Raw genomic sequence first — 25,317 nt, forward strand, 5'->3', positions numbered from 1 at the left:
TGATACGTTACAAAACCCTAGGCAAGATATTAGCAGTATCCCCGTGATCAACTCCTTCATCACTATACCTATTATCCTCGCTACTAGTATTGTTCTCCTTACTCGTATTTATATTCCGGTTTACGCGTGATCTTCATCATAATGTCTAGCCAGACGATAATGATAGCGTAACATTGAGTGGTCCCAAAGAGTATGCCTCCATCATTAGAGGAGCAAATCACATTCTTGAACTATTGATACCGGAAACATATTCATAAGTCATTTTTATTGTTACTCAGTTACGGAGTGACGTTCAGTAACCCCGCAGTAACCATCTGATAGTTGGAATACGATATTCTCATGGTCTAAGGAACTAAGTAAATGTTAACACTTCATATGTAAGTACCGAGAACATTATAACAATGTGATCTCTCAGTAATCATAAATTGGTCTATCCAACACCATTGTTCCGATAGCAATGTTTCCTCATTATTGATAGCACAATTGCTACTATAACAATGCTCGTTACGAGGAAAACAAGATCATCAATACACGAGCTAGTCTTACAGGCATGACTAGGGATCACATTGGTGTTTATGTTTCCATACATGTATTTGTTTTTTTTTCAATCGAATCTCACATTCAAGAACCAATACAATTATAGCACAAGAATAGAAACTTTATTATGAACATGAAAATATATTAATAGATTTGTTATTGCATTTAGGGCATATGCCTAACAGTCTACCACTTGCACTAAGCCAATAATCTAGTTACATAAGTTCTCCAACACCAATGACATCCAGGTGTTGCTCGTGCTTTGTTCGTGGTAAAAGGCTTCATCAGCGGATCTGACACATTTACATATGAATCTTACAAATCTTCATGTCTCCACACTCCACAAAATCTCGAATTATGTGGAATCTGCATTCAGTGTGTTGATTAACCGTGAAATTTTGGTTCCTTAGCCTCAGCCACGGCACCACTATTGTCGCAATAGAGCTCCACTGGGTCCGTCGCATTCGGAACCACACCAAAACCTCGGTCATGAACTTATTGATCCAATAACCCTCCTTGGACACTTTTGAAGCGGGTATATATTCCGCCTCGATTGCAAAATCTGCCACAGTAATTTACTTCGAACTTTTCCAGCTTACTGCACCACCATTTAGCGTAAAGACAAAACCTGATTGAGATAAAGTTTTCTAGATCATTCGTTAAGCTTGCACCAGTGTAACCCTTTACAATGAGCTCTTCATCCCCTCCATACACTTGGAATGTTTTGTTAGTCCTACTAAGGTACTTTATAATAGTTTTGGCTGGTGTCCAATAATATATTCCTGGATCACTCTGGTACTTGCTCGTAACACTTAGAGCATAGGACACAGTTGGCCTTGTATAAATCATGGGATACATGATAGATCCAATTGCAGAAGCATCTGGAACCTTAGTCATTCTGTTTCACACATGAGTGGTCTTGGGGCACTGATTCCAGCTCAAGTCGTGCTATGTGCCATTGGCAAGAACAACCCTTCTTGGCATTCATATCTAAGATGGACTTTTTAGTGTTCTTTTTTTCTATCGGATACTTCTTTCAATTTCTCTTCCAATATCATTTTTTCTTACAGAATTAACACTCAGTCTCAAACCTAGAACCTCCCTTGGGTTATCGAGAAGCATCGGTCTTACCTGCCTTCTTGGGTTTGTCGTTTTTCTTGGATTTGCCTTTCTTCTTAACTGTGTTGTTTTGTTCACCATAAATCGAAACAAAGCCTATGCGTACACAATATGGACATTGCTAGGAATGATGAACCGATAGACCATTGTGCCCGCAAACCATGGCACCAGGTACAACGTTGTTGCAAACGAAGATCAAATTCGCATCTCACAGCAAAGTAATCAGAACAACCACGCATTACTAGAGAGGGGAAAAGACTCTCAAATTCCTGCAACCGGGGGCGAGGACGGTGATGGAGAAGGAGGCAACGCCATGGCCGGGCGACATGGTCAGCCACTATGTTGAGCCTATTGGTAGCAACTTTAGTGTTAATCTTGAAGCTTGCATTAAGGAGACATATGGGTCTATAACGTTGGATGTGCTCAGCATCCTTTACTTTTTGTCAACAAGACAATCTCACAAAAAACCAGCGTCAATAGGTCAAGTTGTGTGACATGGAGACAATTGAACAACTCCTAAATGTCAGTCTTAATGATATCTTAGAAATTTTGATAGAATTCTGCAGGGAAGCCATCAGGGCCTAGAGCTTTGTTATGTTCCATTTGGAACACCACAGCTCTCGCCTCCTCTCAGAGGAAGATCTCATGAAGATACCATTCTCTTCTGTCGTGACTTGTGGAATATCATCCGTTCGGGTTTCGTCAAAGGGTGAAATTCCCCTTCATCGGGCGCCCCGAATAGGTTTCTATATGTGTTCCATACTAACTTCACAAATAGCTAAATCTATGGATTAGAACTTCAGTTTTTTTGTGAATAACTTAAGTTTTTTTTAATATTTTCTTCATAGCATGTTTTAAAATCATCATAATGCATGCGGTTTTCAATCTTTAGAGGTAACTACCTATGGATGACGAGTCATAAAAAGCATCGGCGGGGAATAAACTATGTAGTCAAAGTATTTTCACGCTAGAGATTCTTTTGTATTTTGCCAAGTAAAAATTATAAATTCTACTCCCTCCATCCCATAATGTAAGACGTTTTTTGACACTAGCCCATAATATAAGACGTTTTTTGACACTACACTAGAGTAAAAAAACGTCTTACATTATGGGACGGAGGGAGTATCTTTCACCGATTATTTCCCCGACCATTTTTAGGATCTCAGCAATTATGATTTATGATATTAAATATATTTATGTATGGAAAATATTGTTGAAGCTTTTCTTTTTGCGAGGAGAAAATATTGTTAAAATTGTGCACTGAGGACCATGTAAAGCCTACGATTATATGTATATATAACTATGTGTACAAAATTCAGCCGGGCAAATCTGCAGACCACGCTGCTTGTTCATTCTTATTTAACAAATCATACAATTTGTACGTACAAAATGTTGACGACATGTCTGCACTGCATTATGTCAGGTAGTGGGGATGGATGAGCGTCCAAGGGTTGTGGACGTGTACATGCACCTCGATTGCTATAGTTACAAGGCATGCATCGAAACTCTTCGTGCGCAGCTCGCCAAGCACCCAGAACACGAGGGCAACATCTCCGACTACGGTGACTGGATCAAAGATCATCCTCTGCTCCCCACGGAAGAATCCTGTCAGCCGAAGAGGTTGATGCACGTTCATTTAATAACGGAGGCGACAAGGAAGACAACCCTGGCCATCCGGGATGACAACATGTACCTGATTGGTTTCAGTAACGGGAGTGGGAAGTGGTACGAGTTCGGTGTGAACAATGGCAAACAGGTGCCCTTCCTAACCGAGTCCACCTTTTTAGGGTGCGAGTCTGACTATGGATCCTTACTTGCCGGCAAGGGGAATGAGGCCAATAGGTGCCTGGGTGGAGTGAAGCTGGGGTTAAGACGTGCGCAACAAGCCGCGTGTCACCTGTCGTCCTACAACCAGGGGGCGGACGCAATTGCTGGCACAGAAACCAAAAAACATTTGCTGTGCTTGATTATTATGATCAGCGAGGGTGCTCGGATGTTTCCGCACTACGACAGAGTCATAGATGGTCGGAGCACAGAGATATTTCTCGACGATCGCGAGGTAAAACTTGTGAATGAATGGAGCAGCATTTCAAAGGCAATGATAACGGCCAAGTATTCCAAAACTCTGACAGATCTGCAGATTGAGGACCTAACCAGCGCATGCCGTGTAGTTTGCCTGCTGAAAAAGTCATCACAGCTGAAGAAAGCCCAAGAAAAGCAGCAGCTTCCGTCATCAGAACATGGCCAGGAAAAAGGATCCCGGGGGCGGGGGCGGGGCCGGGGCCGGGGCGATGGCCGTAAAGGTGGACGTGGAGGCCGCCATGTCCCGAAGGAGTCAAAGGACCAGGAGCCACCGAAATCAGAACATGGCACACGGCAACAGCAGCAGGACGAGGAGGAGGCGCCCCTGACTTCTCCAGAACAAGGCCCACCGCAGCAGGAGGTGGGGGAGCAGGAGCAGGAGGGGGTGTTAAGGGAGGAAGAAGAGGAAGATGAGCAGGAGCAGGAGCAGGAATATGACGACGAGGATGGCGATGACAACCACAACGATGATGATGATGATGATGATGATGATGATGATGATGATGATGATGATGATGATGATGATGGGCAATTCCTGATGGAGGTGTTTTCTGTGCGTGCCAACTCAGGCTTGGTCAGCAACATCGCCGTCTTCGACGGGAAACGCGGCCAGATCATCTACAACCACGACGGACAAGGAGACGCTACAATCGACTCTGAGGTATGGATGTGTTGCACCACGTGACCAAGTTTTTTTTAATATTATTTATTATTAATCGTGGGTTTGCTCTTTAGTTATCACTGATTGGAGGGGCATATATACTGTCAATGAAACGAACACCACCGATAGATAGTACTACTACTCACTAGTAGTATTGACGTTGGCCTAACTATGCATGCAGGATACTAATTTGCAACTGACTGGACCATATAGAGCCATCTCAGCTGATGGACGCGTCGCTATTCAAGTTACCAGCATCCCCGCAACAGATGCCTCTGACCAATCCAGCAGTGTGCAATGGGCCACCCTGTGGGACGGCTACGCCGACGACGCTGTGCATGACAAGCTCTTGATGGAGACCATCGCCACAGGGACCAGCACGAAGGCGGTGGTGACCTACGTGGTGCTGAGCAACGCCATAGAGGCCACCGTGCAGGTCCAGCTGAAGCTGAATACAGTCACAACCGACGGGGTCCGCATCAACGGCCAAATCACCGCAAAAATCGAACAATTCAGCGACGAGAGCGTACTCTTCAGACATCCTCATAACGAAGAAGTGGAGTTACTCCCCTCGTCCGATGGCTTAACAATTCCTGTTCCACTGGCAAGGTCTGTCGTTGCGGTGCCACTCTACTCACCGCTCGTGGTAAATGTCAAGCTTTACGTGGCAATTTCTCCCAACCATAAGGATATGGTATTCTATGAAAAAAATCTTGTTTTCGACCCCCGTACGATCTCGGACAAGATCGAATGGCCCGGTGTGCTTGTTCAAGTGACGATCACCTCGGAGGACATCCAACATCCCCAAGAACGAAGCAACGCAACACCCGTTGCAGCACCATCGACAAGCACTCCTTTGCAGCCTACGACTTCGGTTCCAGACAACCCACCAAGGTTAGTCAACTATTACGATTTGAATTCCTAACCTATCTGCTTCCTTCTATTTTGCTTGAGAAGATTGATTAGATCATGACATGAGCATGAATTATTAATGGCCTCCTTTGGTTCATAGGGTATGAATATTGTAGGAATAAGAAACCTATAGAAAATAAGATGTCTTGAATCTCAAATTCTATGAAGAGGAATAGGGCAAGAGATATCCTTTGGTTCACATCATACAATTTCTTTTCATTGACTTTAGGCTAATGTTTATTTTCCTATGAAATGTGAAGCATTTAAAAAATTCCTCCATTACTACATATTGTATGAATATTGTAGGAATAAGAAACCAAAGTACTCTAAAGGAGTTTCTCCTATAGAAATCCTATACCACATAATTCCTACAAAAATCCTTCAAACCAAAGGAGGCCTGACTTAACATCCCCCTCCCCCCCTCCCACCTCACGCGCTATTGAATCTCGTTTGCCAACTGCCCATAGGCGCTCGGCTAAACTCCTTCCCGCAAAATGGTCTTTGCCTAGTACTTCTCGGCGGGCTCTCGGCAAATTATCTTTGCCCAGTGTCAAAGGTAGGCTCTTGGCAAAGAAACAATCTTTGTCGAGTGTCAAAGGCAGTCTCTCAGCATTTAAAGTGACTACATGAAGATAGCGACGACGCTGGCACATGCCTATATGTTTGCGAGTGTCAAACAGGGAGCACTTGGCAAATATTGAAGCTCACCAGCATGCCACAATATTCCCTCTGTCAACCGACTTTCATGCTGGACCTGTTTGGCAAAGCCTTGGCCCGGTGGCACAGCCAAGGCCCTCGGCAAAATGGTACTCGCCCAAAGGCCCAACCTTGGGCCCAGGAAAGACTCCATCGAGCAACACATGTCCGCTTTTGCCGAGGGTGGTGGGCCGGCCCATTTAGATTTCACATTTTTTTCCTGGTTCCCTAGATCGCATTTTGCCAAATAAAACAGAAAACACAAATTAATTAGCACAAAATGAAAGAAATGTGAATTAAAAAAAGTTCATGGATTTTCAAAAAGAATTCATTGAACTTGAAATTTTTTCAGCAATTTTGAGAAAAAGTTCATGAACATTAAAAAAAGTTGATCAAATTTCAAAAAAGTTCATCGGATTAGGAAAAAAATTCATCTATTCGAAAAAAGTTCCTTGATCATGAAAATTTTCATCGATCTAAAAAAGTTCATCAAAATTTAGAAAAGTTCATGAAATTGAAAAAAAATCAGCAATTTTGGAAAAAATCCATTCATTTTGAAAAAAGTTCACGAATTTGAATAAAAGTTCATGGATTTTGAAAAACATGTTCACAAATTTGAATAGAAGTTCATGGATTTTGATTAAAATGTTCACAAATTTGAATAAAAATTCATGGATTTTGGATAAAATGTTCATCAATTTTGAAGAAAAAGTTCATAAACTCTGAAAGAATCCACGCATTAGAAAAAAGAAAAGGTTAGTCGGCTTGCCATCGAACACTAATGTTGTCAGTTTGAATCTGGTTGGCCAGCATGTCTTTTTAAAAGTTTATGGATTTTGGAAAAAAAAGGTTCATCGATTAAAAAAAAAGGTTCGTCGAACTTGAAAAAATTTCATCGATTTTGGGTAACACTCGGCAAAGTGCATATCATAGTCTTTTTGTTTGTATTTTTAAATAACACTGCAATTCAAATATTCACACAAAATATATAGCAATTTGCATATCACAGTACCCAAACATCACATATGGCATATCACAAGTATCTAGATTTTACTTCGCAAAAAAAAAACCCCCCCTCCCCCCTAAATATTAGTACTCCCTCCATTTATTTATACAAGGCCACTACGGAATATACGTTTTACATCAATACAAGACCATCAACAATAATCGAGGAAAGAATTAATGATATTTTCTCATACTAGCAACCTATTAATACTTGCATGCATGCAGTCATAATGATACTAGCTACTTCCTCTTTTTACTAAATAATAAATTGGTTTTGTATAATTTTTTGATAGGGGTTAGGGCATCTCCAAAGAAGACCCTCAATACTCTGGTATATGTTCTGATTGTAGTGTCTGGATCGCTTTTGTCAACTTTTGTAATTCAATGGGACCCTTATCAGTTTGTGGAGCGGTCCGGATATCCTCTTCCCGCAAACCAAAATTACTTGGGGAGCTTTGGGAGTGGCAGGACGTCCAGCTAGGTTCGGGTGTTAGGAACGGATGCCTCGCAGTGTACTACTGCTGCCTGCAAAAGAGTCGGGTGCTTCAGGGAAAAGGCTAGAGAAAAAGGAAAAAAGGGTTGGATTAGTAGGAGCCAATCGTTTTTCTTCTAGTTGATGCGTGCGTGAATAAGGAAGAAAGAGATGGGTAAAGTAAGAGAGAGGGAGCAACATGGGACCCACAGGCTGCTGATGCTTGTGTTGGGTAATAATTATACAAAGCAATGACTTCATACATACTAGCCTACATGAAGGGTATGAGACCACCGTCTAGTAATGCTTCTGTTGTTCATGCCCTTAGGGGCCAGCGCTGGAGATGCCCTTAGCCTATTGTAAGCACCTTTTCCTGCTTTCCCTTGATCGACCACCGTTGACAAACCTTCCATGCTCCAGCCTAGGACTCCTCCATCGCTGCTGCTCGCATCCCTTCCGGCCACAACGATTCCATGCACAGCCACCAACGGTGATTCCCCTTGGCCATCGAGGTCTTCACCCTCGACATCCCGCCCAGGGCTGCTCCACACCTTCCAGCTGGCCAACACGACTCTGCATGCGGCCGCCAGTAGGGCGTTTCACCTAGTTGCGGAGGTCATCGCCCCTGCACAAATCTACCTTTTTTTCCTGAAAAAGGAGGCTTATCTTCAGCCTCTGCATCAATCGATACATTCAACCATATTATTATAAATCAAAACAAGGTTGTAAGTTCCACGTAAGCTCAAAATCTGAGCAAGAAAGATAAACAAATCTGTAAAAAGCCACACCCGGCGAGAAAGCACCACATCCGGCGATAAAAAATAGGCTACACACCTGGCCTATTATTAGCTCACCATCTAAATCGGCTGAAGATAGCCCGTGCTACCGTCTTCCATCGGCTGCAACCTACTGTGTACCAGAGATAAGAATGTTAATAATTGATGGCCACCTTTTGTCAACTTCACTGTTACTAACATTCGATTCTCCCTATTGAAAACAAATCAGCTCACCGTGGACAAAGTGAATTTGCATATAAAAAGGTAATCTCCCCAGCGACAACAAAAAACAACTTGTAAACAAACACTAAACTCCTTCACACGAAATGAGCTGCCTAACAAAAAACTTCCCCACCAAGAAAAGTTACTCTTTCCCCATATAGAAAGGTAAACTTCTCAAAAAACAACTTCTGAACAAAAATATACTCCCCATGTGTACAAAATGTACTCTTCCATGGGGTGCTCCTCCCCGGTCTGGGGACGTCGTTGGCGCACTTCTTCATGTGCACGGGCAGCGCCCTGTGTGCATGTTGCCTCACATTGGCAGCACAGAGGTTGTTGGTGATGGGGCAAGAGCGCACCCGCGGCCCACGGCTTCAGGTCTGCATCACGCATGGAGGCGTTTGTCTCATCTCGTGGAAAGGAAGTTGGGGAAGCAGCCCTGGGTCGTGGCAGATGATACTGGCCAATTCGTGCAGGTGTGGCGCAGGTGTGGCCAATTCCACGCGACGCCATGGATGACCCCCTGATGGCGTGGAACGTTGTTTTTGGTGGGAGGATGTCCCACCTTATAGCTAGCGCCATTCTGGCCTAGTGTGGAGTACGGGCTGGCGTGACTAGTAAGAAGGGCCATCTTCAAAATGATGACTAGAACATCACTTTTATGTCAAGGTGAAAACTCTTGTTCAAGTATTCATTGGCTTGGTTCAGGAGCAACGAACTTGCATTGTTACCTTGGCTGAAGGCGTTGTCTCCTTGCCATTTTGCTGGCCTTCGGTAGTTAGTCTTCGTCCAGACGTGACGGCGGCGGCGTAAGGACCCTTATTCTATCTTGAAGGCGTTGTTATAAAAATTGACTTAGTCACAGGTGTCTATTTCATATTTATATATGGCTCAACCATGGTTGTCTTTTTCTGTCTTCTGCTTAATCTAATCTTATATGCCCAAATAACTGATCCACTCTCTCTTCTGGATACAGAATGAACTTTGCACGATGAACTGAAATTCTGGACTAAAAATGTACTTATCGGATGGGGGAAATGGGGCTAAGCGACACAACAAGCAAACTCTTTTTGGGCACGATGAACTGAACTTCCAGAAAGAAAAAAAGATTAAGTTCCTGGACAACAAAGTGAACTTCCTAATAAGATAGTAAACTGAACTTCCCAAGGAACTTCCCTAGAAAAATGAACTATTCAGGAGGGACAAAGTAACCTTTGTGCAAAATTTGTACATGTAAAACACTGAACCAGCTTGCCCAAGCAAAATTTCCATATATTTTAAAATCAGATTATACGAGTGGATCTAACTAAAAATTTAGTGGTCGTTGCATGTGCAAAATAAAATAAAATGATTCACTAGTGGGCCAATTTTTAGTGGGCCATTTGAAAGTGCAGTATATTTTGTATAACAATTTTAGTCATATCGCTCACAGATTAATTAATTGCCACTCATATGTCTTACCTTGTCATCTTGGCAGTATACTAAATACTACTACAGGCAAAGATCCCAGACCCTCGAGTGTTAATGAAGGCATGTTGATCGACACAGCAGAGGATGGGCCAAAATCTGAGGGTTTGTCACCGATGCCTTTGGACCGGAGTACAGTCACTCAGAATTATCAAGAGGGAGGAAAGGCATCCATTGAGATACAAGAAGCACCTGACACAGCCATTGATACTACGGTGAGCATCCATTGATATTAATTTCATGTTTCCTTAACAAGACTTTGAAGAATAATTAGGTGCAGACACCGCATTATTCTTCAAATCTTGTCTGAAGGAAATCTAATACACTTTATATTATAAAATCGAGGGAGTATTTGTTACTAGGGGTGTTCAACATTGTTTAGCCAAAACTGTAGCTAAAATTAAATGCCCTATTTCAGTCTTCCCTAATCTATGTACATAATTAATTACTGGGCCATGACAAATATGATTTTGGATTTGAGAAATAAATCTTGTGCTATCAAAAATGCGAATACCTTACATATCAGAATGTGAGAATAAAATGGTAGACCATGTGGCACACATGGTAAACAACATAAACTTAATAAAAAGAGAGAGAGAAAATGGCAGGCCGGCACCCTGCTAAACTTCACATCGGATTTGCACTCCTGTACATTACCAGAATGGTATTTGGAGCCCTTTTTCACAAAACAGAAACCCAAAAATATCCTAGGGGGCTGGTCATTTATTTATTTTCTTTAAAGCGATGTTTGATACTTTTATGAGACGCGTTGGCTGTTTGCATCTTGTTATGAAGAGGCAGAGTACCCGCTCAAAGCAGCTGTATCAGCTCGATATAATGGTTGAATGAACATGCTATTTATGACAAAAGAAACCTACAAACCTCGGTATTATTTTAGCTAGCTTTATTTTTGCATGGGCCACAAGTTTAATATCTGAATAACAGATCAGCAAAGAAAAGATTGCACCCTCTATTAGACATAACTTTAAAATTCTGAGAAGTGTAAGCTAGATGTCAAGTATATATCTTTGCTTAATTCTAAAATACCTAAATGAAAGCTTAGATGGGTCACAGGCTCCATTAAAGGTTGGTTAAAATTACAAATCGTTAATAAACTAATTTATCTAAAATACCCATTCAAAAGCTATTATCTTCATTCAAGGAAAGACAGACTCGCAACCACTAATGTGAAGTCAAAGAAAAGCATGAAAAAAAATCCAATCATTTGTGTAGTATACTAATCCTGAGCTTGCTGCAAGTCACGTTGGTAGAAAATAATATAATGTCTGTAATAAACCATTAGCAGAGATGCTCCCTAATAAAGTAAACTGAATGGCACACTGATATGAGCAAACATTTATATAGGCTTGCATCCTATCAGCATCCTAGAGAAGGTAGCCAAAAACATAATCTGTGAAGCATCCAAATGGCATCTGAATATCACAACAAATATACCAGTTGATAGCTTATTTTCTTAAAATAGTTAACATTAGTAGGATGAATCAAAACTTATTATTAAAAATATTACAAGAAATATTTCAAACCACACTCCAAGATGCTTTAGCTGAAACTCATCAGTTTCCTATAAGGTTTGAGAAAACAGGTTTACAGTTTCTCAGTTCACTTGACTGAGTAATTCCTCACTAGACCGAGGAATAGACTGATTTAGTTTTGCTGTGTACGTTGTTGTTCATGACAAGTTGAATTTTTGTCCATAGTGAACATTTTTTATGTTTTTTATACCAGTCAGAATAATCATTAATGTGGTTTCCATTTTTGTTCACACCAACTGACTGGGAAATTATCTTCCTATGTCGATTCTCAAGTGTTGTTCATGGCTATATTGTTTTTGTGCATGCATGGTAAAACATTTTTTTGTTCATCGGAGCCATCAGGAAAAATCGAGAGAGGAATAAACATATTCCATTTACCACGGCCTATTGAGGAATAGACAGACCCTTGACGAAATAGAAGCGGGAGCACCATTGATATGAGCATTCCCTTTTTTTATCAATGTAGATGTTCCTTGCACAATAAATTACAACTAAATATTTTTGTTTGGATATATTGGTGGGATTAACTTATTGTAGCTACAACCCTGCTCTCATTTCACCAATTATTCTGTTTGAACAAAAGAAAGGGAATAAGCATTGTTTTAAATAGTGTCCATAGCGCCGCTATAGCATTTAGAGATGTCATGTGCTAAGAGGCTTGCTCATAAGTCATAACACATGAATTAATGTTTTAAATAGCAGGCTATAGCATTTAGAGAGATCTGCCGCCAAGAGGCATAACCCGCTATTTAAAACTATGGGAATAAGTTACATAGTTATATGTTGTGCTCTATAAGAGCATCTCTAGTGTGTCAAACAAAAACAAAAGATCATCTCTAGCCATTCCCCTAAAATTCTACCTCCCTAAGTTTTAGGTTTCAAATCGTACAACAACCCAAACCGTTCAATAACATTTTAAGTTCAAAATCTAATTTTTTTTCAAAATCAAACCACATAACAATACAATGAAATGCATCAACATAGAGCACCCAAAAGCCACCACATAAAACATAGTTCATCTAAAGCCATCACATCTCACATAGTTCACATAGTTCATCAAAAGAAACATAAATTCTGTACACCCATTACGACAACAACTAGCACTATCACATCTCATAAAGTTCATAGAAGTCTCCCAATATTCTCTAGCTTTGTCGTCCAACAATCTTGCATACATATACATGATTCTTTCCTCTTGCTCCCTCCTAGTGTTCATCTTCTTCCCGGCCTTGTTCCTCAACCTCTTCTTTTCAAGAGAAAGCCTATGCTCCTCCACCTCCACCTTCCTTTCATCAACCCCCCACCAAGTGTGCATTGGAAATAGCTTTCCCACTCAACCTCTCCTCTTGCAACTCTATGAGCCGTATCCATATCTCCATTCGCCACAAAGAATTTAACAAAGAAAGGTAAGTAGAAAAAAGTTTACTTGTGTGACTTTGTGTTGAATGCCTTCCAAGTGGGATCGATTGGTAGAAGAGGGAGTATTAGGGTGGGCTGAACTACCAAAACGAACATGCGGGGCACATTGTAGGGGATGACCGCGATGCGGCCTTCTCCCGAGGCCCTGATCTATCATTCGGCTTGTTGCAGCGATGTGGCGTTCAATTGCATGGGAAGGCTGTTGGGCACAAAGGTGGGCACAGAATTGTCCCTGTTGTGGTGGCGAGCCTGAGAGACATTGATACAAAACCTTGCCCAACCGGTGCTACAGGGGAGCACTGGGCACGTGTACCGTTGACAGTGAATGAGAGCCGAGGAGGGGTGGTTGGGGGCTCAGACAGGATGACGGGTACCGTTGCTATGATAGAGGGTGCGGCGGGGGGCCAACGACGGGAGGCGGTTCGGAGGGAAAAGTCTTTGCACCAAAAAGTTGATGTTTGGGGGAGGGGAGCCCTACTAGAATTGTTTCATTTGCCGAGTGTCATTGACACTCGGTAAGGGCGTAAAATCCCTAGCAAACTCTTAGTTGAGTGTAAACTCATGATATGTTGCTCGTCTAACCTCGGGCCGACAAACCACTATTTGCTAGGCATGCAAATTTAGAACCCTGAGGGTACCCTCCGGCCCTCTTTAGTTGGTTCAACTAAATGAATTAAAATTTCAGAATTCATATCATTATTGAAAGTTCATTTGGTTGAGCTAGAAGTAGGGTCGAAGGGTACCCTAAAGATTCCAATTTTGCATCCCTACTCTTTGTAGATTCCTTTTTTGTCATGTACTCGACAAAGTTTTGTCGAGTATCAAAATCAAGCACTTAGCAAAATAAAAGGTGTCAGATGACACACAAAATGGAACAAACAATGACTCGCATCCATCTGTTTGTCGAGTGCCCCCTGCCAGACATTTGCAAAACCTAGAGCACCAGTCTAAGAGACGTGTCCCAGTGTTTGCTGAGAGCAGTCACCCGGGCTTGGAAAGTGTTAGCCATTGGCCCTAGAGGTGTTGCCAGAGGGTGCCACAAGTCCACCTTTGTCGACTGTCGTCCCACTGACACACCGTCTGGAGCACATGGAGGAAGAGGAGGGGTCGGCGACATTCACCAAAATGAGCGAACCGAGTCTATAGATTTTTTTCTAATAGGTAGGGTTACATATTCTAGCAAAGATGTTTGTTACGTTCTCTTGGCTATTACGGGCAAGACTAACTGGTAGTTGCTCCTGGTAGTAAGCTCGGTCTTCCGCATACCTCTCCTCCATGGATCATTCGCTTGCCACTCAGTGAATCCTTTCTTCCTCCAATTGGGCCAACAATATGTCATCACAGTCTCAAAAAATAGTTGCAATGCAAGCATGTAAAGAGAAAAGGTGGTTGAATGAAAAGACTAAATCTCAGGTTGTAATCCTAAACATAGTAGGCTCAGGCCGACTTGGTAAGTTGGTATAGAAGAACTTGAACTCGGACTTTGCGCCTGGACTTGAGACAGAGATAGTGTGAGTGTAGAGAGGATATCAATGACGCCGTCACCGACCATAACCGGGCATATTTCTTCCATCATAACTATCATCAGATCAAGAGGATGCTGCTTCAGGCGCTTGAGGGATCATGCAACCACACTTTCTCGAGTGTAGAGCTTAGATGCATCCCTGCTGGTCCTCCTGCACCTCATCATCATGATCCCCTCCACCATCCAACTGCTGCTACACCTCCATATCTAGAAACACGTGCTCCTCCTCTCCAGACTCTCCATCCACAGAAGTGTGTGTGTGTGTGCCGGGGGAGGGGGGATGTTCAGAATTACTAGAGGAGGACTCCTTACTACGTTTGGGGGTTCTTCCCACGCATCTCCTTGAGAATCATTCGCCTTCTTCCGCTCGTTCTCCTTTGTGAGTAATCGAGTGCCCGACAAGACTCTTGCCGCCCATGCTTGAAGCACCTGCTATGAGAAAGAGTAAACCAAAAGATGTGGGTATCAATTATAGCCCGTCATATTTAAAAATAGCACTTTTAAAAAATCATCATCACAGTCATATTAAAATTGGGCGCACGCCTTTTCTCTAAAAAAACAATCATATTAAAAACAGAGATAAAAAAATATCACCACAACAACCATATAAATATTATTGTCATAATGATATCATCATCACTATCATGTCAGAGTTATTCGTGTCAGTTGCATGAAAGACATGCAACTGTGAGTGGTGTAGCCCGACTGTCACTGCACGGGCACAACGCGACTTGAACAAAGGTTGACCTAAGTTTTTTCTACTGCTAGCACAATGCCCGTGCGTTGCTACAAAACTATAAAATATGAGAAGTTGGGTCACCGCATTAGAAAGTTGTCAAATACATTGGTGTAGTGTGGCCTTTTTGCATGTGATTCATGATTAAAAATAGTGAAAATATAACTAAAGATCAAGTTGCATGCATTGGTGAATCTTAAGCCATCCGTAGGTTCTTTGCAAGACACAACATTCTGAATGTTGGGTACATATGAGAATAGGCATTAGTGAGTTGACCGTACAAGGTGTTCGACCGGGTAGAAGGGCAAGGACTACCTCTGCTTTGAAGTTACAATTTATTCACTCTCTTGTTCTCTAATATAGAATTGAAAGAGCTTGGTTGAAAAGAGGAACCAAAAGCAAGAGCAAAATTTTGAGTTGGAGTCACATTTTGCATTTCTTATTTGTGTATTCTGCAAGCGCCGGTCTCACATAAAAGTAGTAGCGTACTTGATTATTTGCTTTAGGTCCCACCTATGAGTAAAAGTGCATTTGTTTATTTATGTCTCTTGGAAGTTTGTTAGTCCCACATCTGGGTTGGGTGCATTTTTTTTTTGTTGAAGGTTGTTGGTCCCACATGTGAACTTATCACCAACTCCAACCTTTATAAGTAGGAAAGATAGTCGCACATGGGCGAGTTGAATGTGACATGCCTATCCACAGTTGCAACAGTTGCAACACGTATACAATTGCTGTCGACCTGATTTTGTTTTCTACTAGTTGCATGTGCGCGAGTTACACATGACGAACCCGTGTGCAAATTGCAAGCGCCTAATTTGACAAAAGAAAAGCCCAAACTTGATAACCAGACAATCAAACAACAGCCCAGTGACCCAGGTGAATGAGATATAGTTCCCTAGGAATAAACCTTGTGGGATTACTTCAGTTCATTTTCCCTGCCGTGGCAGTACTTTCTTCAGTTTTGTTTGTGGTTTTCTGAAATAGCGACCCGCCCATACCAAGCGATTACTTTCTTCACTTTTGTTTGTTAGGTGCCTAGCCATTCTGTCAGGTGGTTTAGCTCGTGGGTCTAACTATTTGGAGCAAGTCTTCCACCTTGTTGATCTGTTTGTGGGAATGGCATGAACGTTGTGGATAATTCACGATTAGAGCCACTTCATACGTCTTCCCCTCCACCGTAGTCACCAAATCTGCTAGGAAGACGACGCTAGGCCCAGACAATGTTAGTGGGAGCAATTTTTTTTGAAAAGGAGGATTACCCTCAGCCTCTACATCAAACGATGCACACAATTATTTATTAAAAATAATAAAGTATTAAACTACAAATAACATCTCAAGTAGCTAAACAAGATGAAGAAATAAAATAAATAGCCACAACTAGCAAAAACAGGACACCATAGCTAAGCACCTATCTTATTATTGAATCGCCATCCAAACTGGTTGTATGTAACCCGCGCTACCGTCTCTCGTCGGATGCACCCGAAGATCATAAACTCCCTCATTTCCTCACGGTGTAGTAATGACCACATACATATCCATCAAGATGCCCGGTAGATAACCTGCAACTTTTTGTAATATTAGTCATGTTAAGCACATAATCATCCCCACAATTCTAAATAGTCAAAAGTAATGCATAAAGTCCTACACAAATATGTGCCGCCGTATTAGGCTCAACCCCACCTAATTACCCCATAGATTGGAGATACTATTAAGTGGAGGTACGTTAAATGATACGTGTATTGTTCACCTCTCCACAATAACTTGACTACTGGGCATGTGAGAAATAAATGTTGAATCGTTTCCTTGTGATCACAAAAAAACAGTTTACTCTGCTCCCAGCAACGTTTCGCAAAATTGTGCTATGTTAGAATCACACTCTTTATGCATAAACCACATAAAAATCTTTATTTTTAAATGTACATTAGATATGGATAGGCCGGGGATTGGTCCATTATTAATCAAGTCAAAATACTTAGATTTAAATGAGAACACACCTGAAACCAAATGTTTCAATTGGAATACATCTGTCTCATTAGACAAGTTGACCTTCATCAACCTTCGAACTAAATGCAGTCATCTATCCCATCGTCGTCCCCCAATCACTGCCCGCCCGAACCGTATATTTAAGGGAACCAAACCTAATATTATACTCACAAATGAGTCTTTATGTTGTGTAAAGCTAGACACGTCTCGTCCAACTAACCACCTCTCTAAGCACCTAGCATTGTACAAGGCCTTAGAATCCCAAGATAACTAAACTGAAGGCATCCAATCTCACAACCGAACATCTGTCTGTAGTTTTCATGTTCCTTCTTAGCGCATCCACAACAGAATAGTTCACTTTTATAGAAATTTATTTTTAGTCTAGCAGTTGCTCAAATAGACATTTTCCATTCTTTGTTAATTAGCTTTCGGTGGTGAATTATAATCACAAGATAACTAAATCGAAGGGATCCAATCTCACAACCGAACAACTGTTTGTAGTTCTCCGGTTCCTTCTTATAGTGCATCCAAAGCGAAATAGTTCACTTTTATGAAAACTTTTTTTTGTCCAAACAGTTGCTCAAACAGACATAAAACCAACTTCATATTTCTTGCTTTGGCCATATCATGTTCCATGAAAATTATAGTATCATCAGCATACTGTATAGAAGAATAGAGACACCTCCATTCATGAGATGTGGGATCAGCCCCTCTTCCTGGCTGTCCTCTTTGGCTCCCCTATGAGTTAGCGGGAGAAGTCTACATGAGAGGGGAAGCGAAAGGCGAGGGTGGAAGAGGCCGGCAGAGGTGGGAAGCCCCGGCGGGGGCGATGCTAAGAGATACGACATCAGAGGCGAATGGATGGGAGGAGTGCGGATGAAACCACGGACATTTTCGTGTAGAATTCAATTTTGTGCAATAAAAGTTAATCTCTAGATCGAGCCAAACTTATTATTTATTGTTTCGCAGCTGCTGACATGGGACTCTTAAATTCTTCAGGCACCCACAACTCCAGCACCAGTTGTGAGCTACATCCCTAAAGCTACAACCAGGACAGAATGGAAGGGGGACCTGCTGGTTGAGGTTGCCTTGGTCAAGTGCGTGTTGGAGGGTGCACTGACAAAGGCCAAGTCAACGATCGCAAAGGAGACAAAACTGCAGCAGAGGGCACTGCGTGACCTGACCTTCATCATTGGCGAGTTACAGAACATGAAGTCCTCGCTCGACGTCGTGAACGAAGAAAGCGTCAAGAACAGTCTAGTGAAGTCCTGGGTGATGCAGATTGAGGAACTAGCCTACTACGTGGATGGCCGCATGGAACTTATTCTGGAGATGGACAAGGAGTCCGGACGGTTGCGTCGTCGGTTGTTTCGTCACTTGTCGGAGATGGTCCCGACAGTTGCTCGTCGGTTGTTTCCTCACTGGTCGGAGATGGTCCCGACAGTTGCTCGTCGGTTGTTTCCTCACTTGTCGGAGATGGTCCCGACGGTTCCTCGTCGGTTGCGCTGCATGTCTCGGACGACGCTGCGACTTAAGGACGGAATCGCGGAGATAAAGCTGCTCAAGGGTATGATCGAAGACGTGAGCAGGAGGAACGCACCCAACAGCCTCGCGGGCCTCTTCAGAGTCGTCTCTAGTTCCAACAACAAGACAGACGGCGTGCAGCAACAGCAGACCGTGCGCACTGTAACAGTCGTCAATGGCGCACCAGAGCTCTATATGCTACTAGAGGGAAGTGATGCGACCACAACGCAGCAAGGCGACCTCACCCAGTTGCTTACCAAGAGAGATGACGACCTTCAAGTCATCTCACTGTGTACAAGAGGCGATTTTGGGAGTATATCCATCATCAGGAAGTCCTACAGTGACCCCCAAGTCTGCCATAATTTCGGATGCCGCGCCTGGGTGAAGCTCACGCAGCCTTTTAATCCCCAAGAGTTCGTCCGGTGCTTGATGTCCCAGTTCTACACAAACAATTGCGAAGAAGAGGGTTTAATCACAGGCATGGAAGTACTAATGAAGATGGAAGAACTAATGAAGATGGAAGATAAAGCTACTCATGTTATGAAAGGTGGTCTGTTAGAAGAGTTCGCTCAAAAAGTCAGCAATAAAAGGTATCTGGTTGTCCTGGAGGACCTGTCCACGATGCCAGAGTGGGATGCTATCAGAACATTCCTTCCAGACAGGAAGAATGGCAGCACAATCATCGTGTCGTCGCAGAAATTTGAAGTAGCAAGCTTGTGCGTAGGACAGCCACACCAAGTATTCGATCTGATGCAGTTACCTACTAAGCACGCTGTTCATGCCTTCCTCAAGGGTGTAAGTCTAATACTCTTTTACTGTTTTACATCATCTGTCAATTATTAGTTACTCCTAGCTTCGGGCGTATATATGCTATTCTCCCGGGTGTCTTTCCTGGCTCCTCTGTCTGTATATATAAGTCTGAACTGCATGTTCCTTATTTGCAGCGTCGGACTGGTGATAGATATGAAGGTGGCCTTCCTGTTTCTTCTACCGACAAAACCCTCCGCCCAGAAAAGGATGCAGCCAGTGACTTGATGCATAGATATTCCCTAGTTGGACGTGAGACAGAAATGGGTGAACTTGGTAAATATCTAGCTGAGGCACGTTTGAACTCTTCCCCGGTTGTTATGTCCGTGTGGGGGATGCCAGGCGTTGGTAAATCAGCTCTGGTCAGACGCCTGTACCGCAACGAAATGCTTGATCGCCGCCGCCTATTTGAGAAGTACAGATGGGTGGATGTATCTCATCCTTTCAGTTTAAGAGATTTCTCTCGGAGCTTACTGAAGGATTTTCATCCAGAAAGAGACCCCATTCAAGAGTGTCAGCAGCTTTTGGTGCAATATCAATGCCTCATTGTTATTGATGATCTCCAGACCAAAGAAGAATGGGATCTGATACGAGCTGCCTTGCTATCTACACCCTGTCAGAGTGTTATCATTGTGATTACGACGGAAGCAAGCACCGCCACATATTGTGCACATGACCCAGAGGTCGTGTATAATGTCAAGGGTTTAGAAGACGATGCGGCCTATGATCTCTTTACAGAGAAGGTATGCTTTCTCTACTCTAATTTGGTTATCAGCATACGTTTTATTGGTCGTCCTTCACTCGAGGTTATCACGTCATGGTTATCTGCATAAGTTCTATTAGTCGTCCTGCAGCCTATTTAGCATGTATTCTGCATCGTCCTAGGTAACATCACATAGATATTAATTTTTTCGAAAAAGAGGATTACACCCGGCCTCTGCATCATTACAATGCATACAACCATCCTTATTAATTATTCTCCAGAGTCTAACAAAATGAATATAAGGATCAACCCGAAGCCCCCTTCTAGACGAACAAAGTCCCTGCACCAACAAGTATACAGATGTGCCATGTCCGCATAACAGACACAATCTAATCAAGAGGCCTTAAGACCATCCGGTCTAGGCATCCCAGAACGTGCACCATCTGCGCACGCTCTAGGATCATTCGCCGCCATCTTCCGCCATCCCGTCTTCAGGAGGAATCACTGCATATATCTTGTCAGTCCCATCTGCTATCGACATCACCACGACACCAGACAGCTCCACCAGCCTACGTGCGTCGGTCAACCCGCGTCCAACTCTGAGACTCCACTGCTCCACGCTACCGAGACCCACCGTCTTCAATGTGGTCGATGTAACACCGCTCCACCTGTTGGCCTCTCCAGTGAACCACTGCTCCAAGTCGATGCCCCCAGGAGGGAGAACGACACCATAGTCTTTATCATCATCTGATCCGGGAGACCCAGATCTATGGTTTCTCCGGGAACAGGTACCACCTACAGGAAGAGAGGCACACCATCTGCAACTACCGACGCACCCAAGCTGTGCCCACCGCCACATAGCTCTCACGACGACGCTTTCAAGAAGGACACGACGTCTAGAGCGCTGTCGCCGCCCTAGGGTTTTCACCCGAGAGACCGTGAGGTGGGAAAAGGTAGTGCAGACCCGAACGACGTCTCCGGGAAGAAAAACGGCACCCTCGGGCATCATCGCCTCCCTAGGGTTTTCACCCGAGAGACTGTGGGGCGGGAAAAGGTAGGGTGGACCCGAACGACGTCTCCAAGAAGAAAAACGACACTCTCGGTGTCATCGCCGCCATAGGGTTTTCACCCGAGAGATCGTGAGGTGGGAAAAGGTAGGGCGAACCCGAACGACGTCTCCAGGAAGAGAAACGGCACCCTCAAGTGTGTTGCTGTCGTGGCCGGTAGGAGCCTACCCGGGAATTATCCCAATCTGGATCCCCAACTCCCGCTCCGCCCTCATGCGGTAACTATTTAGCAGTACGACCATGTCCGGTAAGATGGAGTGCACGCAACATGGGTTGGAGGAGGGAGCAGGTCGGCACCGTTGGCCGCAGGGGCAGCAAGCCGCGACACCAACCACCGGTTAGTTGCCAGCCACCCAGTCCGATCCCCGAGAGCCCACCCGCCCCGCTACACCACCGGACAGAGAGGCCATCCTAGGGGCCGCCGTCCCTGATCCAGAGCCCCCCGCCCCTGATTCAGAGCCCTTCACCCCTGATTGGGAAGGGCTGCGCCAGCCCTGCTGCCAAGGCCACCGTTGGGATGTCGGCCGGCCGCCACACTGTCGTTGTCCATCAGGGTACCCTGCTCCAGATTGGCGCCGCCACGATCCAGATCGGGATCACACCCTCGAGATGGGGCGTACCACGCCACCCAAAGACCCGAGAGGGGAGGAAGTACCACTACCGCCGCCGTCGGATGCACGGGCTTTGCCCGGAGCCGACCACCGACGGTGGTGGAGGGGAGGGAGGGAAAGGCGGGGAGGTCCGACAGCTGGGGCTGGGACCGCACGGGCGCGACAGAGGGGAGGGGAGGGGCGGCCGCGATTTGGTAGCAGCGGCGGCGATGGAGGGGCGCTCGCGAGGGAAGAGAGGGGCCCTCACATCACATAGATAGTTGTCCTTACATGTATAACATATTATCAAATCTGCCTACAAAAGTCATTCAAAACCCCACTACTAAAAACACCTATCACAATCGGTCCACAAACCTCATCATTGTCTGTTTTTGGACTAGGACAAAAGCAAGGGTTGAACTCGACGGGATTGGGTCATCGCTCTCCTCGGGCGACGCAACTTTCTTGTCAAGCTCATCGAAAAACTTCTGTTGCCCGACACGAAGGTGGACCATCATCTCAGGAATGACCTGGGCCTTCATCTCATCGTTGATGGACTCATAGACTGCATGGCTCTCAGCAAGGAGCTGTGGGTTTGCCTAAACGAGCGTAGCCAAGACATCCTCATTGGCGTGCTCTGTCGCGACTTCCACCGTCATGTGGTTGGCCTCCTTCTCGGTAGGGGATTCAACCCTAAAGGGAGGGGCGTCGCTGGGAGACAATATGACCTCGAGGTCGGTGCTAACACCTAAAAATTCATTAACAAAAATTATGTCACAAAAGAAATATCCTCTACTTGACGACCAACAAAGCATAATTTTCTTCTATTCAATTGTCATAACAAAATGCCGCTCATAGTTGCCCCTAAACATCTAACCTAGAAGGCTCGCTTATTCGGCATGTGGGTTAACATTCAGTCCATCGAGGCTCTTTTCAACAACTCTCATCTCTCAGGTGGTTGTATATATGGTGGGCAATCCCTCCCTGGTATTTTGACTCTTGGTGATGGTTGTTCCTCCCCATCTCCTCCTGTGTTACAGAGGTCTCAGAGGAAGAGAGAAGGAATGACTCCCTACGACAATAGTCGCGATCCTTCCTCAGGGAACATCTCTCATATCTCATATCTCTTCAAAAAATCTCATCTCTCAAGTGGTTGTATGTATGGTGGACACTCCCTCGTTGGTATTTCGACTGTCGGTGTCGCTCTACTCTCTCCTTCTTTGTTACCAAGGTTAGCAAAGTAAGAAAATAAGAGGAATGAAGCCCTACGGCAATAGTCGAGATCCTTCCTCTAGGAACATCTCTTCAAAGGGAGCCCCAGCGGACTGAAAGTCAACATACAAATAGAATAACAATGCTGACATGTGGCCCCTAAACCCCCTAACCTAGAAGGCGAACGGGCGGGCGTTTACAAAAGGGAAAATGTAAGGCGAGTACGCTGTTAGTGGGTACTAGCCTTATAGAGCCCGCCGTCATGGAGGCGATAAGCACGCGAATGATGGCAACGTGGCAGCCCAAACACTGAGCCATGTGTATACGCAGAGTACTTTCTCCTACTTAAGCCAAGTGTTTAATGTAAGCTTGTGATATGCCGAGGGTCTTCTTTATGTCGTGTGCTTTTGAGACAGTACTCAGCTTAGAGAGCATCTCCAGCCGCGCCCCCAACAAGCCCTCCCCAGACGTTTTTTCCGCGCCGGCGCCGAAAAAACGCCCCAGTCGCGCCCCCAGGATGCCGAATTCCGCCGGCTCGGCCTGTTTTAGCGCCCAGCGATCGCAGGCCGAACCCGACGCACTGGGGGGGGGGGGGGGCGCTCGGGGGCTCCGGTGCAAGGGAAAAGCGCTCCTGGGGCCACATTGTCAGGCGAAAAGTCAAGCCACCCGTCCAGATTCGCCTCCGACACCCCGAGCTCGGCCGACACGCTGCGCCACCCCGTCGATCCCGGCGCCGTCCACCGCCCACCGTAGCTAGACAGATCATTCCCCACCGTAAAAAAGAAGAGGTTTCGCCGAGGCAGCCTCTCCGCCGCCGTCCGGGCAACTTTTCTGGCGTTCCGGCCGCGCAGGGCCTGTACACTGGCGGGTTTGCGCCCACCTCGCCCGCAAGGTGTTCGGTGATTTGCCTGGCCTGGCGATGGACTCCGAAGATGAGGAGGCGCTCGTGGCGTTTCTGGAGGAGGAAGCCGAAGTCGACGTCTAGGAGCAGGAGCATCTCATGGTGCTTGCCGCCCTCGCCGGCCTGCTCGCGAGCAGTGAAAAGCCACGACAAGGTGGCTTGGCGCCTGGGCGGGTGAAAGCAAAGAACCAGCATCGTCTGGAAGGCTACTGCATGCTCTACTCGGACTACTTCGTCGACGCTCCATTGCACGGTGAGAAATTTTTTTGGCGCCGTTATTGAATGAGCCAAAAGCTTTTCCTCAGGATTGTGAGTTCCATCCGGGAGTTCGACAGCTACTTCAAGTGCAAGATGGATTGCACCGGCACACTTGGATTCACCTCAATCCAGATGGATTGCCCCTGCTCAGACCTGGTCGAAAGATCAAATGTGGGAGATCATGACTTGCTGTGTCATCTTGCACAACATGATCATTGAGAACGAGCAGGAAGAGCCAGTGCTTGACACTAAACCATATTACAGGCAGGGTCTTGCCCAAGTTGATCACCAGCTACTAGCAACCTGGACTGACTACCTCAATATGCGCCAGGAGATCCGAGACCCACAGGTGCATCAAGAACTGCAACACGATCTGGTGGAGCACCTATGGAGGCTCAAGGGCGAGGCTGGGGCGACGCGGGAATGACGTGTGATGAAACTTGAGTTTTTATTTGTTAAATGAAATATTTGATTTATGTGATAAAACACGCCGAACTATGTGACGAACTAATTGATTTCTATTTGTATACGAAAATTCACGCCGAAACACGCTGAACCGTGCCGAATATGGACCGATTCACACAGATATCGGGCTGTTTTTGGACACAATTGGGCTGAATACTGGGCCGAAATCGGCGCCTGGAGGCGACGGCTGGGTGCCCAACCGCCCCCAGCGCCGAGTATACCGCCGGCTCACCCCCAGGCCGCTCTTTTTCGGCGCCCTGGGGGGCCGAACGGCTGGAGATGCTCTTAGGAACCTAGAAGCCGAGAACATGACAAATAACACTCGACGTACCTGAAAACACTCGGCTACATGTGTTTTTCCTGTAGTATTAGTATAGTGGAATAATAAAGCATAAATATTTTTTTTGTTCTTCCGAGGTTTCGCATACTTGGTACCATAACAGTTGAAACTGCTTCTCCAACATAAAATTTTAGGCAACCAAGCTAATGTAAGTATGTAACATAAAGGAAAAGAAATCGGTTCACAGGAAAACAACATGTTCTTATGACATTTTAGCATGTATATTCATATGTATATTCGATGTCAATTATTTCACCTAATCGATTCCATCGGCGGATCACCAAA

General features: G+C 44.7%; 1 protein-coding gene across 1 annotated transcript in view; it reads left to right on the top strand.

Moving 5' to 3' along the window:
• The window catches only part of LOC123161022 (uncharacterized), a 40,798-nt gene that overhangs the window by 12,151 nt on the left and 3,330 nt on the right, over positions 1–25,317 (top strand). Inside the window, exons 2-6 of the mRNA XM_044578875.1 lie at positions 3,080–4,399; positions 4,581–5,293; positions 9,960–10,164; positions 18,165–19,484; positions 19,634–20,239. Of these exons, the coding sequence (XP_044434810.1) occupies positions 3,080–4,399; positions 4,581–5,293; positions 9,960–10,164; positions 18,165–19,484; positions 19,634–20,239 (4,164 nt within the window). The remainder of the gene's footprint in view (positions 1–3,079; positions 4,400–4,580; positions 5,294–9,959; positions 10,165–18,164; positions 19,485–19,633; positions 20,240–25,317) is intronic.

This window comes from Triticum aestivum, chromosome 7B, assembly GCF_018294505.1.
Source record: "Triticum aestivum cultivar Chinese Spring chromosome 7B, IWGSC CS RefSeq v2.1, whole genome shotgun sequence".
Taxonomy (NCBI): Eukaryota; Viridiplantae; Streptophyta; class Magnoliopsida; order Poales; family Poaceae; genus Triticum; species Triticum aestivum.